The 19,057-nt window shown below is 41.0% G+C and overlaps 1 protein-coding gene and 1 long non-coding RNA gene across 8 annotated transcripts in view; one reads left to right on the top strand and one right to left on the bottom strand.

Annotated features, from left to right (window-relative positions):
• SNTG2 (syntrophin gamma 2) overlaps positions 1-17,742 on the bottom strand; it is a 286,741-nt gene extending 268,999 nt beyond the window's left edge. The window contains exon 1 of one of the 5 annotated variants that reach the window (XM_080588164.1): positions 16,702-17,742. In XM_080588164.1, coding sequence (XP_080444290.1) covers positions 16,702-16,773 — 72 coding nt within the window. In that variant the 5' untranslated portion in view covers positions 16,774-17,742. The remainder of the gene's footprint in view (positions 1-16,701) is intronic. The other 4 variants (XM_080588166.1, XM_080588160.1, XM_080588156.1 and 1 more) reach the window with 4 other exon arrangements.
• LOC308193452 overlaps positions 1,986-19,057 on the top strand; it is a 32,242-nt gene continuing 15,170 nt past the window's right edge. For all 3 annotated transcript variants that reach the window (XR_013949639.1, XR_013949640.1, XR_013949641.1), the window contains exon 1: positions 1,986-16,705. This is a non-coding gene — a long non-coding RNA (uncharacterized lncRNA). The remainder of the gene's footprint in view (positions 16,706-19,057) is intronic.

The following is a 19,057-nucleotide window of genomic DNA, read 5'->3' as shown; positions in this document are numbered from 1 at the left end:
GCTTTGTCTGTGTCCACTGTCACCTGCCCCAATCAGCAACAGTCCCCCATTTTCCTTGCTTAGTCTTTTATTACCAGTGCAGTGGTAGAAGCTCTTGCTGCCCTCCACATCCCTTGCAAGTCAACTCTAGCTGAGCTTCTGCTGTCCCAATACCATTCCCACACAACCAAGCAATTTTTTTTTTATTTATTTATTTTTTATATAAATTCCTCCTTTGTATTCCATCTTTGCTGTATTTTTGCACTGAAGCTTAGTCATGAGTTCTCTGTTCAGCCAAGCTCTTATCCAGCAAAGTCTACTTATCCCAAGTATTGTGATGGACATTACTGCTTACAGACCTGCTGGCTTTCCTGAATATCTTTACCTTTCAGTGTTGTAGCTGGGATTTCTGGGATATAACTTCCCCCGATAAGCTGAATTGTGCTCACTTGATCAGGTAGCCTGTAACACACTCCTACCACAGGGTGACCCTCATTGGCCTCTCCTGATCCTCATCCATAAATTCTCATCCAGCCTGTTTTCCATCCCATGCAGAAGCTTTATACATCTAAGCTGCTCCTTCATATACAAGCTAACTCTTCCTTCTCCATCTTCCCCAGCACGTTAACTGTTCCTGATCCATCTGTCCCTCCTGAAGAGCTGGTATCCACCCTCCCCAGTGCTCCAGTTGTGCAAACTGTTCCACCGTGTTGTTGTCCTTCTGTAACCACACACACAGATCTTGTTCTCCATGGTTCTGCCAGCACCATCATTAGTAGCAGTGGCAATAGTTTCAGTATTTGAGTGGAGACACACATAAATATAGCAGCATTGCTGCATTTTTCCTACGGGGAAGAATTTTCTCCAGCAGTTCAGCAGGTAATTGCTGCAGTGGATCAGGAGACTACAAGGATTCCTTTGAATCTACTAAATAAATGAGTTAGGGTTGTAGTACAGAGGTTATTTATTTTATTTTTGAGCTGAGAATGGTTTTCTGGTTCCTATGTTACTCTAACAAGGAATAATGGGAAAAAAAAAAAGAAAAAAAAAAAGAATTTCCAGATATACCTCAAAGAGATTCAGTTACAATTAAGTCAATTTTCTGTACTGTTTTTATCTTGCCTATTGAAGGAACAAAGCCTCCAGCCCCTCACTAGTCACTAGGACCTTATATGAACAGGCTCTCACTTTTAAAATAATTGGAGAAAAATTATTCTACGAGCAGTTTTGAAAACTAGTAAACAGCATATTCAAAACCAAGCTTTGTATTTTCAAGAAATGAATAGTTAAACATTTGAGCAAAAATTATAGATTAACTTCTAACTTAGAAAAGTTAATGTCACAGCCTTCTGATAAGAATTCTAGCACAATCCTTTCTGATCTGAGAGTAGATTAGAGTTCTTGTACCAAAGCAGGGGTTTATTTAAGAGAATGAGTTCTGGCACAAGTAGCATCTCTGCCCTAACAATTACCATATGAATAAGCTTTTCCTTCAGTTAGATGGTTTCTTCACCCTTGGATGAACAGGGATCATAACAATCCTTTCTTACAGACTTCTGCAGCTCAGACAAATTTCAAGATTGTATTTAAGTTTATATTTTATCATAAAGTGTAGCGAAACTAGCCAAAAAAATGAAGTAGCACAAAACAAGAAAAACTTGTCATTTCATTCCCTATTTCATACTAATACACAAAAGCAATATATAACACCAGCTCTGCATTTTGTGGGTAAGTCATCTTTTGCAACCCTTTAAGTATCAGGCTGTCAGCGGCTAAAACACATATACAATGTGTGTCCACAAGATCCTTTATGCAAGTAAGACCAAGATTTAAACTTTCCAGTCTCCACTCTGGTTGGAGAGACTGGACCTAATTAGCTACAGAATTCACCATTACAAAAGCAATCTCATGTGGCAAAAAAGTCAAAGCAAAACAGAGTATCATTCCCATTGTTTACTAGTATAAAGATACATTAAGATCGTAAAGATAGATGTCACAGCCAAATCTTTATTTAATTTACTCTCAAAATTGAGGCTTCCTTCATTCTCCTTCATAAAATAATTCCAGGAATAAAAAATCTTCAGAAAAAATGGGAGAGAATGAAGAACATTTCATAATCCCCAAAACTGTACTCTTCTACAGATCCCCTTTAAAGGAAAAGACTGCTGTTGGTAAAACAACGCTACTTTTGATGAGTTGCCTTCATTTCCTTGTGTTTCTTCATTTTCTTCTTTTTAGAAACAATTATTAGAATTTAAACTTGAACTTCACCATGAAGTGTCTAAGGAGACGGATTCCACAATTTAACTGGAGAAAGCCCTGGGCCACCAAATCTAAGGGATCAGGGGATCATGACCTCACATACAAGGCAGATATTTCTGATACCTTAAAGAGGCAGACTGTCCCAGCTCTGACACTTAGCTCTACCCTGGCAAAGTAGAAAAATACAAAATATATGCACATACATGCACGTGGGTGACAGAGGCATTCTGTATGACATTCCATTCCTGAAAGGCTTCCCGATTCCTGAACCACAAATTCCCAGGTTTACTTTGCTGAAGAAAAACTAAGCAGAAAATCAAGCAGAATGATTCTCCCCCACAATTCATGAAGTAAACTGAGCAGCAGTTAATAATCCTGTTGCTCCCACATGCACCAAGCAAACAAGAGTAGTTTGGATCTGCGGACTTGGCTGGCGTGTATGGTTCTGAATAGTCTTTATGGGACATGCAATACAGAAACCACACAAGTAGCTCAAACATTGAACCTGGTATCACTGCTATAAAAAAAGAACAGCATTCACTTTGCAATCATATAAAGGTATTTTGCCCTCCAAAAGCTAGAAATACAGATACTAAAGAACAACCTAACAGAGCCAAGGAGACAAAACCACATTCTAACACAAAGAAACAGCTACAAAAAACTTTGGTACCCTTTCACCAGAAAAGAAATTGGATGATTAAGGAAAATCACAAGCTGAACATAAATCAATGATGCATTTTTATAGACAGATATAGGCCAACTGAAGAAAGTCAAGAGCAAAGAAAAGGCATAATTGAAGGAGTCAGGAGACGGATGCTGCTTATGCTATAAAATTAATAGTCTCAATTATTGTTCAGTTTATTAATAGTCTTCAGATACACAGAAAGCTGCTGCACAGAGCAAATATCCTACTTAAAAGACCAAAGTATGAGCAAACCTTAAATGCAGGGAAAACAAACAAACAAAATATATAAAAAGAGTAAATCCAAAGGAATGAAGAAATGCAAATTAATAAAATTAATCTGATAAATGATCAATTTGGAGCTCCAGGTGCCAGGGAGCAGCCAGAGTTGGCTGCTCCAGCAGGAAGGGTGAGCGGGAGCCCAGGGTGGCTGTGTGGCAGGCAGGGGCAGCGACCTTACCAACCTGAAGCACATCCCAGAGAGCACAAGCAAGAAAAGCAGTGTAAAGCACCAGCCAAAGTGCAACATCAAAACAGACAAACGGCTGAGGAATGTTTACAAATAGGCACAGGTAATTCATAAATCAGAGACATGCCTATTCCCCTTAAACTTGATCTAATCAGAAAGTTTTGCAGGTTCAGGAAATCAGAAAGTCTGCCTGTTCATAATGAAAAACAAACAAACAAAACCAACAGCTGTGCCATATTTTCACTTTCCTTCACTATCGCTATAATCAGAGTGGCGACTGGCAGACTAGAAGTCAAGATATTAGTAAGACTTGGCAACCTGCAACAGGAATTAAGAATAACTGTGAATTCAGTCATTACGGCACTGGGGATGGCAGTCATATTTATATATTACTTTTTGCAGAGAGAAAAAGCCCTACCTTACTGCTAGATTGTGGGTGCTATCTCTTGTGAAAAGATGCTCTAAACCAGATTTAAAGAGCCTGCACATTCTTTTCAAAATGTTTTTTTAAAGTCTAATCCCCCCTCAATTTTTAATTTATTTCCTAACTTCTCCTGGTTGATTAATTTATTTAAATTAGGAATAATTTCCCCTAGCAAAAACAGGGTGTTTTCCATGCCTCAGAAATGAGCCATGTCTACTGCCTGGAATATTCTTTAACAATCTGCTCTGCCACCTCAAGAAGCAGAAGCTCTGTGCTTTACAAAGTTCCTCAGTTTGTGCAACTAATGGAATTCACAAACTGAGGAAATATTTTCTGTCATACATCTCAGCACATTTAAGGATAATACTCAAAATCTGGCCTTCTCAAACATAAGAAAATTGGAAAAGAGTCAGAATAAGGAGTAAGAGAAAGTGCTGTCAACATTTATTCATTCAGCCTGATCTCCAATGCTATGTATGCTTGAAGCTTACATATGCTGTATTAGAGCTTGCAGGTTCTAAGGAAAGAGTGAGTTTAGCTGGCAAAGGCGAGGAAGAGACAGGCACTCTCCTCATTTGTACACTAATGGGTAAAAAACAAGAGACAACAAAAAGCAGATAATATGAAGGCTGCCTCTTTTAATCAGCTGGAATATGAACATAGAATGAAATTTACTGAGACTATGTCCACACAGACTACTAATGAAGAGAAGTAGATCTGCAGAGCAAAACTGTTCCTTGTCAAGGACCCAGCCTTTCAACCGTCAGCATTTCGGGGAGGTTCTATTTTGGACTTGCATAGTCCCTTGGACCAAACCCTCATTAGTGGCTGCTATTAATCAGGTGCCTTCCTGAAATATCTTTCAGGATGAAAGAAGTTCTGCTAGGTACTAGCATTTTAGTTCACATCTGAAGTACATTTTCTGAAGTAAATCTCTCCCAGTCGTTCCCACTTAACTGTGCTGCGGTTTGCATTGTAGCATGGTCTTAGGGCACGTGAGCTCCACTAACAGGTAGACAGTCCTCAGGATCAGGCTATAGCTAATCTGAAATAAAACCTCAGTTATTCATGTAGTTCAGTGCCTCTGCCTTACTCCACAAATCTAAACGTACTCAGATGCATTACTTACCAATGCCTAATGTACCTTTGGTGCACTCCAAACCACTTTACAATGCAGACTGCAGGGCAGTAAATTTGGACAATAATGAGATTCACTTGAAAAGCATATCCCTAATCCAAGGTAAAATACGGATGCACGTTTCTTAGGATGAAATAAAGACTCTTCGGAAGGGAGTATTTTCCACTGCAGTTCTATGCTTTGTTCTGCAAGCCACAGAGTGTATAAATACATGTTTGTTTTGAAAACAGTTTCCTTCTCAGCTCTTTAGTCAGCTCACTGGTTGTTAACTCCCCTGAATAAAAGGGTCAGCAAGACTAAGAGACTTCTGAGCACATCAGGTTAATGTCACTGACGAACAGGACAGCCACAGCGAGAAGGACAAGTCCAAGTGGTAAAATCTATACTACCAAATAAAGCAGCTGAGGGCCTGGAGCTACAAAACTCTGAGGTGTGGCTATACATCTAAATATCACGCGTGGAAAGATTAGGAGACCATTATGTGTTGAAAAACTATGACAAGTTGTTAAGTTCCAGATAACTAAACACTCATAAAAACTGTCTGTAAGAGCTCATTAGTTAAAGTACCTTAATTTCACATAAGAACATGAAATTAGTTCCACAAGATATTTGATCTGTAAATATCAAGCAAGCTGATAAGTGACTATTTAGACTGTAATTTACAATTAGCATATCTAATTTTTTATCCTGTGGAATAATGTTCAAGACAACAATTTTTCCATGATATTGAAGAGAGGACTTCTCAGATTTCTTGCAGATCATATAAAGATCTCACAGACTCTGCTTCGATTGTTCTTTTAAACCACATCCAATTAAATACAAGATAGAACATTAGCTCTCAGTGAGCAGAAGCCTTCCTCATGAAACATCATCACCACAAATAAAAGCAAAAATTACAGTCAGACAAGTAAGGTAGAAGGAAATACTGTCCTTATCCCTATTAATTTAAATGGAAAAGATCCCTCCTCCCTAGGTCAAGACTTTTTAATTTATGTTGGTAATGCTCTCTTGGACTGGAGCCGGTTTGCCAAAGTTTCACAGAAATTCTTGAAAAATAACGATGCTCTAGAAAACAGTCTACTTTTTACCACTTATAAATTCCAACCAAAAGGAATTTATAGAACTACATTATGTTCATCTCACACCTCAGTGCCATAAACCATGGCAGTATGCTGGTGGGTTTGTTTTACTTTTATTTATCTTTCTTCTGCTAGACGTACTGCGCTAAGTCATAACTTTTGTAGGGCTGCATAGTCTGGAACTAATTTTCAAAGAAAAAATATTTTTATAGTTCTCCCAGAGCCGACAGCACTAACACTAATTGCTTAAAAATATACATGAAGCACTCTTTGCACTTTTTTGTGGCACTTGGCAGTGAATCACATTAGATTAACAGAAGGGAAATTTTATAAAATTTAGATGATGAAGTCTTCATTTTATGCTATAAATTGATGAAGCAAGATCTTTTTGCAGAACAGAATTAGATTGACCCTGGACAGATTAAAATGACACTAGAATTATGAGAATTACAGAGTCAATTCAAGCAGGTTTACTACATTTAATTTTATTTAGCTATGAAACCTACATCCAATAGACATTAAGTTAACCTTATTGACATTTCTGAAAGTCTGTCAAACTAGTGAAAGCTGAAAGGAAGAAACACAGCTATCAGACTGAAGTATGGACTCTCCCTTTTACACACTGACACAAATCACATGGAAAAAAACCACCAGGCAATCCTGAGGACTAGGTAACTCCTGGCTGCCTTCTCACTCCATCTTTCACACCCACTCCCTTGAACAACTACCCTTAAGTCTTTCCTCCAGTAATGATTCTGTTCTTTATATATATATTTCTCCTCTCTCCGTTTTTGTTTACTTCTTGTCAACCAGTGTGACAGTGAAATAGAGTGTCTCTGAAAGGTAGATGTTGAGTTAATGAGAAAGCCAGAAACTCTTCGTTTGAGGTACAACACAAAGATTATAAAGAAGGAAGGAGCAGAAATGAGTGAAATACAGAAATAGAGGGGTATATAAGCAGTTTGTTTGCCCTGCTCCTGGCCACCCCCTCTGAATTAGTCACACAATAAACTAAAAAAAGAAGAGGTGATAAAAACAAAGTTGAGTCTGATTATTAATCATTGAGGTTTTGTTTCGTTTTGGTTTTGACTTAGAGTCAGTACAAGATTACCCATTCTTTCCTACTTCCTGACGTCTGAAAGAAATATTCTTGAGGGTTTTAGTCACAGATGACTCCAACAGCTGCAAGTTTGCTCTTGGTAACAATCATAACTCTGATTTTTGTTTTCTTTCTCTGAAGGTTGAATTACAGGTGGTAAAAGACAGGAGAAGGAAGCATTCTTCCAAGCTACAATTTATACTGTCTGACTGTCAAGATTAAGAGAAAGCTTTTCTGGATTGTGTATGTAAAGCAGATCTAAATAATTTCATTTCACTAATCCACATCACCAGACTTGTGGTACCATTTTGACAATTCAAATTTCAGACTTGTTTCCCGGAATACCTCCCTTTTAAAATCTCAGATTACAGAATCACAGAATGGTTTGGGTTGGAAGGAACCTTAAAGACCAGCTAATTCCAACCCCCCCCTGCCATGGGCAGGGACACCTCCCACCAGACCAGGTTGCCCAAAGCCCCATCCAGCCTGGCCTTGGACGCTTCCAGGGATGGGGCACCCACAGCTTCTCTGCGCAGTCTGTTCCAGTGCCTCACTGCCCTCTGTGTGAAGAATTTCTTCCTAATATCTAATCTAAACTTACCCTTTTTTAGTTTAAAGCCATTACCCCTTGTCCTATCACTACACTCCTTGACAAAGATTTCCTTCCCAGCTTTTCTGTAGGCCCCCTGGAAGGCCTAAAGGTATCTCTAGATAAGGTATCTCTGGACTCTCTATCTTCTTGGCCAAATAACCCCGGCTCTCTCATCTTTTCTTTGTAAGAGAGGTGCTCCAGCCCCTGATGATTCTCGTGGCCTTCCTCTGGACTAGCTCCAACAGGTCCATGTCCTTCTTGTGCTGGGGGCCCCAGAGCTGAATGCAATACTCTAAGTGGGGTCCCACAAGGGTGGAAGTTGAGGTTGGAGTCCCTCAACCTGCTGGCCACATTTCTTTTCATGCAGTCCAGGATATAGGCAGCTTTCTGTGCTGTAGGCGTAAATTGCCGGCTCATGCCCGATTTTTCATCCACCAGTACCGCGAAATCCTTCTGCACAGGGCTGCTCTCGACCTATTGCCCAACGCAGACGCAAGACCTTGCACTTGGCCTTGTTGAACTTCATGAGGTTTGCACAGGCCCACTTCACAAGCCTGTCCAGATCTCTCTGGATGGCATCCCTTCCTTCTGTTGTGTCAACTGCGCCTCTCAACTTAGTGTTATCCTCAAACCTGCTGAGGGTGCACTCACTCCCACTGTCTGTATCATTAATAAACATATTAAACGGATCCTCAGGAGGACCCACTCAAAGCGAGAGATGCTTAAGAGCAGATTGCTTTCTTTTTTGAATCAGTATTTCTTGGAAAAGATCACCTTTTTTTGAAAGTCTTTTGAGACCAGCACATCCCACATCCCCAGTTCTGATTGCTGAAATTGAGTTGTGATAGTGCCATGTTTTTGTCAATGCCACATTTAACACAGAAAAAAGAAAAACAAAAACCACAGCTAGTAAATTTCTGGAAGTCTAACTTCAATGAAGAAATTAATTTTTGAAAAGGGAAGATACGATGGATAAATTTAAGCTTCATCTTCTGAAACTTCTGAAGTAAAAAGGATAATACATATCTAATTTCAGTCAATTGGGAGCAGAGATGTAAAACTGCAAACAGTGAATAAATTGATCCATATTCAATTTCTGTCATCCTTCCCTTGGTGATGCCACAATATGATAAATTAGTAATTCAACCTTAAACTGGTGTCATTTAGTAATTTTAGCTACAGTAGAATTCAGTAATTTTCTAATGTAAAACAAGCATGGAGTTTGTCTTAAGCATATATCTATTACCTATAGACTGAACACTGAGAAGTTCTTCATTTAGTGTATGATAACCGTGGAGGACATAATTTCTATAGACAGTAAAAACTCCTTGCCTTACAAACTGTAAACAGAAGTATTTGTAGCAGCAGTATCAGGAAGCATCAGTATCAGGTAGCAGGAAGAAGTATCACATAACTTTCCCATATATAATAAAGTTCTTGTCAGAAAAGTGTATCTTTTTTCATGTTTTGACTACATTACAAGTATAGATGCATACAGGCATGCATATTTTTTCCAGTAGAATCAAAGATTCCTTTAATGATCACAAAATCCGGAACAGACTTGGAGATTTTAGTACTGTAAAGTAACTCTTCAAAGCACACTTGAAAGTCTAATCCTTTTATGCAATGTCACTTTTCTCTTATTTAAAAAAGACTATTCTGTTTAGCACATCCAGCATATACACCATATGATGCACCAGATGCCTTAGTAATTAATCCATCTTTTAAATGAAAAGTACAATAAATACTTGTATAAAACAGTGTGTTGATGCAACTGATAAATACGCTGACAATTTAAGACTAGAAAAAGAAAGGATTTTATAAAAAGCAATAGCTATATCACAAAACAAGAATGTCAGACTGATCTGGCAACACTTCCTTATGCTTCAACTGTATTCTAAAAATTAGCCCATATTGTGGATTGCTGTACAACCTTATATTGCCATTCACTTGGGGCTCATGGAGGGTAGCAGAACGATGACTAACATTACATTTACTAAAACACTGCGTAAGACAGAAGGGTATCATAAAAAATAAAGGAAAAGACAGCACATAAAACTAGATTCTAATTCCTGCTTGAAGAGAGTAGAATATTTTATTGGTACAAAAGAAACTTGCATTATATTAACACAACCACACTTGTAAGTAATTTCTTAAGCCTTTCTAAAAACTTGGCTTAATGCCGTTAAATGAGATTTGCATGGAAAGATATGTGCCCATGAATTTTCTTGCAGTTATCTGCGTCTTAGCTGCAGCCAGAGGAAAAAAACAAACAAACAAATAAATAATCTCTTTCTTTGCCTGTTGAATGAACAGCTTTTGCTCGAGAGGAAGATGGCAATACATGCTTGCAATGAAAAGTTTTTAAATATGAATGCATCCTCCTTATAAGCAATATCAGAACAATTTAGATGCTTTCCTCCAATAAACTGGATAGTCTTACATATACTTAGAAGCGAAAAACAGCTTCCATAGACAACACAAAATAAATACTAATCACTGTCTCCCATGTTATTTAAGACAGCTCTTAACGTGCATGCTTGTTCTTCTGTTTAACATATTCATGTTACATATTAGCTATTATATAAATTATATTACAAACCGACATTTTCAGTAAGGACAAAAATATGACTCCTGATTTACATAAGCACATGAGCAGCATTTACAAGTATGTTTATGCTCTTCAGTTTGATGAATTGGTGTTCTTCAAAGAAGTCCATATCCATTATTGGATGGGACAGGACAGTGCATGACTTATTCAAGCACCCCAAAAATATATCTAATTGAGATATGGAAGAAAACATTAAAGCTGAAAATCATTCTCCATATAATCTTAAGGGAAGTTTCTGCATGTATTCAATAAATATAAATTACTGAAAGACAATTTACTCAATCAAAATTTTAATACAAACAAAATAACCCAACACCTTAACTAAAACTTCTTTAGCTTCTCCATGAGTGAAGTAGGAATAGTAATGCCCACCCACTTGGCAGCATAATCTGCAACTCTCAGTGGTGTTTTACTGTTTCTAATTTTTCCAGTTTACAGGCAGATGTTAATAACTGTTAGTACAAATCAGAACAGTATCACTGAGGAAGCTCTTGTCCACCAGAACACACACTGTAGCCTACATAACCGTTTCTCTATAGGCTTCTACTTCTAGTTCATCACAACAGAGAGAATGAGCTTCTCCGAGCCCCATTTGAACCTTGTCCACTTGTTGTTAGTCCTCCAGCAAAACTGGGCATAAAAAGGGAATCCCCATAAAAGGATGCAACAACTAGAATTCCTTTTTGTGGCAAGGAACAATGATCGCGAGTTGACAATAAAGATTTGACACCAACAGGCTTTGGTTTCATCCCTCTTTGGATAAGATTGCTTCTGTGATCCTCACCGCGTCTACTAACCCCTCTCTACACAGCTCCATCACAAAAATGGGAAGTCAGCACTGCTTTAAACCACAGAGGTGCTATGAAACTGGGCTACTCAGTCTGGGAAACACAGCTACAGCGTGGCTAACAACTGCCTTTCTTCAAAGCTATCCCGGCTGCACTTTCCCCAGCAGATTGTGTTACACAGAGTGTGTCTAGTCACAGGTTGAGTTTCTCCTCAGATTTTATTCATCTGTTGACTTTGAAATCTTATACAAACTGTGCAAAGACAAAAATCCCAGAGCAACAGACATAAACAGTTGCGCAAGTTCAGGATGGCAGGGGAAAGCATTGTAAGGCTAATGGCTTTACAGTAGCATATGTGGTGCAAGCGTGCACCACACCTCTTCAAACACAATACAAAACTGAGGTTCTGCATTGATTTTCCTGCCCAGATCTTCTCTAAATACTACAAATGTGTTTTGTGCCTACTACAATCTGAACTTCACAAGGTGATAATAAATGAGATAATATTGATTAGGCTGTGCTAAATGGTTCCAGCTTTCAAGGTTATAGCCTTTAGAGAGTTTGTTAATCTCATTACAGAAATCTGCCTGCTGATAAACATAAATAAGGAGTGGCAGAAGGATTCCCGCACGACAGATCTCACTGGAGTCACTCTGTTCTTCAGACAGAAGTTCAGACAGCCGGGTACAGAGGAGTTCAAAACGTAAGAATCAGCCTGCCCCTTTTTAAAAGAAAACAGGCAAAACAAATATTTATATCACCTCTGGATTAAATGAGTGAAGCTGATAAATGGCGTCTGGAATGAAGCACCGTCTTGGGCCTCTGTTGGCTTTAACTGTCAGCTTCGTCGGTAATGTGAAGGATGAGCAAATCGTTCCAAGTATTTTACTTCAACATGCAAATTTTTTATAGTAAATGAGTATTAACTTCAGATGAAAGTCAACATCAACATTTCTTTGCTTTTGGCCAAAAAACAAAACAAAGAAAAAAAAAAAACGGCAGCCACAAAGGCTAGAAGCATCAGCATCAACGGAGGCAAGATCACCCTGAACACTTCCCTTTACTTAACGCTCATTAGAGCACCTCCAGAACACTGCATCCAGTTTTGTCCCCCCCAGGACAAGAAAAATATCGAGAAACTGGACCAGTGGCAATGGATGGCCACCAAGGGGGCTGGAGTACTTCCCCTGTGAGAGGCTGGGCTTGTCAAACCTGGAGAAGAGATGGCTTCTGAGGTCCTAGCAGCACCCTCCCAGTTCACCATGGGAATGGCCGAGCAGTGGAGCAGGCTGCCCAGGGAGGTCAGACGGTGTCCATCGTTGGAGGTTTTCAAGATGCAATGTGAAAAGCCTCGAGCAGCTAAGTCGTAGTTCAACACTGTCGCTGCTTCTCACAGGTTTAACTCACTGACCTCCCAAGGTCCCTTCCAACCCGACTCAGTCTGATTTTTGCATGCTGTCTCTGTTATCACGGTGTCACGGACAAGCAGTATTAGCTGTCCACGTTGTAGGAACACGGTCATGCACTATTCTTCCTGCTGAGCTCTGCTACCACTTCTATTCTCAGCAGTCTCCGCGTGCCCAAACGCAGGTCATTCTATTTATATTCATCTCATAAAATGTTTAAAACATCAGGAAAAAAAAACGCTTACAATATGAAACACAGATCTGAGGTGTAAAGAGAATACCAACGCTGTTCTTTTTCTGAGATCAGACATTGTTTTTCAGAGCAGCAGGTGGGCACAAGGCTTATTTCCATTAAGTTGTTAAAACCATAAGCTTGAATCTGATTTTTATAGGTTTGATAGCTGTCTTCATGGAGATACATATAGATAGAAGCAGGAGTCAGATTTTGTTTTTGAGGGGAGGGTTGAAGAGTAAAGGAATGGGAAAAAATTTTCACAGCCTTATGTTTAGTAAAAGCTTGGTAAATTTTTAATAGGATCTTGAAACTATTATTTTCCAGATTTTTAGTGGGAAAAAAAAAAACAATAAAAAACACATCCTTCCCAAATTAGTGGGAAATCAACAAAAGTTGCACTGATAAGTAATCTCTTGAATTCACGCAATGGAATACCAGGACACCCCCTCCCTATCATGAAGCTCTACCATCTGTTTTCTTGTGCTTTCCATCCCCACATCAGGAGTCAAATTAGCTCAATTCCTGACAAAAAAAATCTGAAATCTGCGTTTCCTCAGCAATAAATTATAACCAAAAATGACTGTGCGGTAGCAAAAGCTTCAATTAGTAAGTATATCCTATTGATTCATTTTGTGGTGTAGACAGACTTTGGAAATAAACTTGAAATCCATGCTAAGTGCTGGTATAACTTCTAATTAACAAATAAATAAATAAATAAATAAACATAAGAAAGTTGAAGCAAGCAGTGTTTCTTATGGTCACATGTAGCATGGCTGAATGTTGTCCAAGCCTACCAAAATACTGGTGCGGAACATCAGTGGTGGCCATCTATTTTAGGAAAATGGCAAGCTTGAATGTTGATCCTGAAAAGGTGACTAGGGAAAAGGCAAGCTGAAGAGATGTTTGTGGTAACATGACACCTAGTGTTCACCTTCGGGAAGTTTCTGTGTTGGTGGGTGCCGAACTTAAAAACAAACACACACATCAATGCCCCAGGCCTTGCTTTAAAAAATACATAAATAAATAGGAAATATTTATATTAGGATCTCTACCCAAGTATCTGAATTACATAGACATAGTGAAAAAAAAAAAAAAAAAGAGGGGAACAGGATCAGAAAATCTGCATGTGTTGCACTTCATCCTCTTACTGAGATCTCAATTTGGGTAACTCCAGAGAGGAGCACCATCCAAAAAAGTTCCCCATCCCCTTTTTCCTTGGGGTTTCTGCTAAATAAATAAATTAAAAAAAAAGTCTGCTGATAACTTCCATACAGATTCACAAGAAAAGCTATTAGAAAACTTAATTTACTAGTTGATGACATGTAATATAACTAACAGAATTTTAAATATTCCCTATTCCAAAACACTACTGACAAGATATTCATACATAAAAATGAGCTATATACTTTTATTTCTTCATTCTAAAAAAACTAGTGTATCAGTAGTATGAGTGACTGCAAGGCTATCATTCTCTTTCATGCTTTTAGTAATACAATGAAAGCCACAGTACTTAATGAATTAAGAACAATGAGACTGAAAAATTCATGTAAAACTGTGGCACATACATGATGACGTAGTGGGTAACAATCCCTAAGGAATTTGACCTCTTGAGATTGTCTGAGGGGCAAAGAGCGGAAGAATTATACTGGAAATCCAAACAAAAAGCTCACTATAGATGAAAGAAACACACAGCTTTATGAAATCAGCTCAATACGAGCATGTGTCTGATCCAGAACAAGACAAGTATCAAAATGTTAGAGACAACATCTGACTGAAACTTCAGTTCTACAGAACAGAACATCAGCATCTAAACTTTAAAGTTAATAGACACATTGGAAAAATAAAAACCTTAACAGAGCCCTTAGTGTTAAAAATACACACATAAAATAAATGGGGATTATGTTTCAAATATAGCATACCGTCTTCAATTTAAAAGTAAGCTGAGCTACTTTCCAAGGACTAGTATTAACTGTCATCCTTCCAAAGATAAAAAAAATAAAATAAAGGTACCTTTAAGAATCAAAACTGCCTAGCTACCACCATCCCAAACAATGAATTGGACTCAGCATGCAGTACTTAGTAGTTAAATGGCAACTGGTGTTGTCATATCTTATTTCTGAGAAAAACTTGCACAAACACAATCCATTCACTGATACTAATAGATGTTAGATTTTCATTTTAGCAAGGTAAACAGACCCAGATTCCAGTAGTGTTAAAGCAACTGAATTAATCAAGCACTTATCACACTGTTAATCATAAAATAAGGCCTTATTTTTTAAGATGTTAAGAGTATACTTCTCTGCACAAGCACATGATATCTCTGGGAAGCTATGCAGTTATGAACTCATATAAATAAATATCTGAGTATCTGCCATAAGATGTCCCTGTTGAACTTAAGGTCTATAAGGCTTTTTTTTTTTTTTAAAGACTATGCATATAGGCATTCTTTCAATCATGTTTCATATACCCTGGAAAGTGAGGCAAAGTTGTTCTGCATTTATTTGAAACAGCTTGACAGAGATTTTGATTCATGTTCCTATTTCTCATTGAGGGTCCAGGTAAACTGTACACCCATGAGCCTTTAGTTCCTACCACACTCGCCCAAGGGGCCAGCTCTCCTTCATTCGGGGACTAGCTTTGCTCCAGGCAGTATCACAGGCAGAAGTCCCGCAAGTATCAGAAGGAACAGCATGTCCTATTGGCCTTAAATGTATGCATTTAACACCACTACAAGAATACCAGTCATAAATTTCACCTAATGATAGTGATTATTCCTCACCTTTAACGCTGAAATATTCTGAACTGCCATACAACCTACTCAGCTGTTAACATTTTAAGTAATTGCTGCACAAATTATTTTTACAGTTCAGGAACAGGTCTTGCAGATCAAGAGCTGTGCAACAGCTTTGCAACACAGAAGATCCTACAGCATAGTAGTTCGATTATTTTCTTTTTAATTAAAGAAATTCTAGAACCCCAAAAGGAAATGTTTGCATCTCTTCCTACACAGAGAAAAGAGGGATGCAAACATGCATGCAGTGCAAAAGTGGGCTAGGACAAGACAACAATTTGTTTCCACAGATCTTCAGGCAGTTGTACCTGCTTGTGATTTCAGGTATCATCTAAAACATTGCATCTTTGCTTCTCCACCTGTGTTTTCCAAATACCTACCCTCTGTCTCAAGCTTACAGAGACTCAAAGAAGTTATGAAATTACTGTGAAGGAGAACGCGGCTTTAAGTCATCCTTCATGTGGCTGAAAGCAGGTGACTCCTAAATAATGCGGCAGATAAAACACTAGGAAGATAACAGTTTTCCTTCATAAATCACAAGATTGTGGTCACTGAAATAGCTTGAAGGACATGGCAAAAAATGAATCAGCTGTTTATTTTAGCACCGGTAAACTATTTTATAACAAATGCAACTTTTCAGACAGTGGCTGAAAAACACTGCAATTACACTTCCACAAAGCAACCCTGCATGCCAAGACAAGTGCGGTACTAAACCACAAAAGCCCGTCATTATTTTAAAAGGTACGGAGGGCACACTAGATGACGTTAATTTAATAAATCAAGGACAGCTGAGAAACCACCATCAGAGGGCATCGTTTATAAATGATTTCTCAAAGGCGCTGCCACCAAAGTCGCAAGTATTTCCCAACTCCCCGTTCCCCCCCCCCTCACCGCGCCGAGCCCCCCAGCCTGAGGCGGCTCCCCCCTCACTGCCACCTCCCTCCCTCCCCTCGGGGCCCCCAAAACTTCCCGGGGGGCTGCCCACAGTCCCCCGTGAGAGGGGGCAGTCTTGCAGCGGCTGGGCTGCCTTGTCGCCCCGTTCCCCACCCCGCTGCCCCCCGCTCTCCCCTCAGGCAGGCGCCTCCCTCCGGGCAGCGCGGCGGGAGTTGGTGCCGGGACAAGGCGGCGGGGAGCTCGGCTACTTGCCCAGGTGGGGACGAGGAGGCTGCTGGGGCGCTCAAGCGGTGCTGGAGGCGGCTGCTTCCCCGCCACGCTCATCTCCTCCCATGCAGCTGGCTTGGCTCCTCTCAGGCGGGCGGCTCGGCGGGACGCGGCGCCTTCAGGCACCGAGAGGCGAGCGGCGTGTCCCGGCTCCGCACCGCTCCGCACCGCGGCCCCGGCACGGTGGGCGGGGAGCGGGGGGCTCGCCGGAGGCTGCGAGCCGGGAGGGGAGAGAGGAAGGCGGTGGAGGAGCGCTGCCTATTTAACTTCGCTCTTCTCCGGGGGGAAGGCGCCGCCGCTCGGGCTCCCCTCCCCTCTGCGGCCGCATCCCGACAGACGGGGCTCTGGGTGCAGCCGGGAGTGCGGCTGTGCTCCTCCCCGGTACGGCACCGGCGGGCTGGGCAGCTTGCGCCCGGGGAACGGCCCAACCTCCTTAATATCTTTATTGATGACTTGGATGAGGGAATTGAGTGCACCCTCAGTAAGTTTGCAGACGACACCAAGTTCGAGGGAAGTGTCGATCTGCCCGAGGGTAGGAAGGCCCTGCAGAGGGACCTGGGCAGGGTGGATCGATGGGCAGAGGGCAATGGGGTGAGGTTCTGCGTGGCTAAGTGCTGGGTCCTGCATTTTGGTCACAACAACCCCATGCAACGCTACAGACGTGGGAGAGAGTGGCTGGAAAGCTGTGCAGAGGAAAAGGATCTGGGGTTGTTGGTTGATGCTCCCCTGAATGTGAGCTGGTAGTGTGCCCAGGTGGCCAAGAAGGCCAGCGGCATCCTGGAATAGTGTAGCCAGCAGGACCGGGGAGGTGATTGTTTCCCTGTACTCAGCTCTGGTGAGGCCGCACCTCGAGTACTGTGCTTGGCTTTGGGCCCCTCACTGCAAGAAGGACATCGAGGCCCTGGAGCATGTCCAGAGGAGGGCTACGAAGCTGCTGAAGGGCCTGGAACAAAAGTACTGTGAGGAGCAGCTGAGGGAGCTGCGGTTGTTTACTCTGGAGAAGAGGAGGCTCAGGGAAGACCTTATTGCGCTCTGCAACTGCCTGAAAGGAAGGTGTGGGGAGCTGGAGCTTGGCCTCTTCTCCCAGGTAACTAGTGACAGGACTAGAGGGAATGGTCTCAAGTTGTGCCAGGGGAGGTTTAGGTTAGAAATTAGGAGATCTTTCTTCTCAGAAAGAGCAGTCAGGCATTGGAATGGGTTGCCCAGGGAGGTGGTGGAGTCACCGTCCCTGGGAGCGTTTAAGGAAAGGTTGGACCTGGTGCTTAGGGACATGGTTTAGTGGGTGACATTGACAGTAGGGTGATGGTTGGACCAGATGATCTTGAAGGTCTTTTCCAACCTTAATGATTCTGTGATTCTAAGGGGGGTGCTGGGCAGCTGCAGGAGCTGGGGTTAGGGGGTCCTGCCATGCTGGTGTCGGGGTGCAGGCCCCAGTGACACAGGGCCATCCCACAAGGTGCGCGTCCTGATGAAGTCATCTTCAAATCAAAACCAGGAGGGGTTTGACATCCCTCTGCTAATCTTGGCACGACCCAAGAGGGAAATGTCTGCTCCTCCAAATGTTACCATAGGGTTTTGTTCTTCTGTTCACCTTAAGCCTTCATCCCAGTGTTACCAGCAGCTAAGTTCCTAACCTGGGTAGCCTGGGCCATCAGTTTTGGGAAAGTTTTTGTAGACCTGCAGTGTAACACTGAGCCTGGAACTAAGGAGAAGAGGTGCAGTGTGATCCCTGAGACACTAATCTGTTAGTAGGGTCTCTGAAGGGACACAGGGGAAAAGCTCTGCTCCTAACTTTTCCCTTGGTTTATTTAACAAGATTGCAGTTTCACACACGCAACCGTCTGTTTTCTTACCTAACTGTGATTTTGAAAAGACACTCCTTTTCCCTTTTGAAGCTGTTGTTTTGTTGTGCAAGCATGAGAAGCTATCGTGCACAAATACATAAGAAAAAGGGATGAGTGGAGCAAGCCATGTTTTTTGTGAAGTTAATTTTAAGGATGTTCTCTGTCTATTGTTTGCAAAAGTTTTTTTGTTAAAGCAGAGCAGTAGTAAAAGCAGGAATGAAAAGTGCACCATATTCTCCTTGGAGGTAACTCTACAAAACACTGCTGTGCTTTACTCTGTCAAGAACAACTCTCTTCCCAAATCCAAAAATACCTGACTTCTTGGAACCACCTATTATCCCAACCAAGTACTGCATGCCATGCTGCATGTCACTTCTGTTTACTGATTCAGCTTTGCACATACCAGAGCCCCACAGAAGATGTGGGGAGGTGGACAAGATGGCAGTTTGCTCTGAGAGGTTATGGGGTTTTGGGTGTTCTCCAGATGTGCTCAGGGC

This window comes from Anser brachyrhynchus (assembly GCF_964034855.1).
Source record: "Anser brachyrhynchus genome assembly, chromosome: 3".
In the NCBI taxonomy this organism is placed as follows: Eukaryota; Metazoa; Chordata; class Aves; order Anseriformes; family Anatidae; genus Anser; species Anser brachyrhynchus.
The sequence above is the reverse complement of the archived record's forward strand: the minus strand, read 5'-3'. Positions and strand labels throughout refer to the sequence as shown.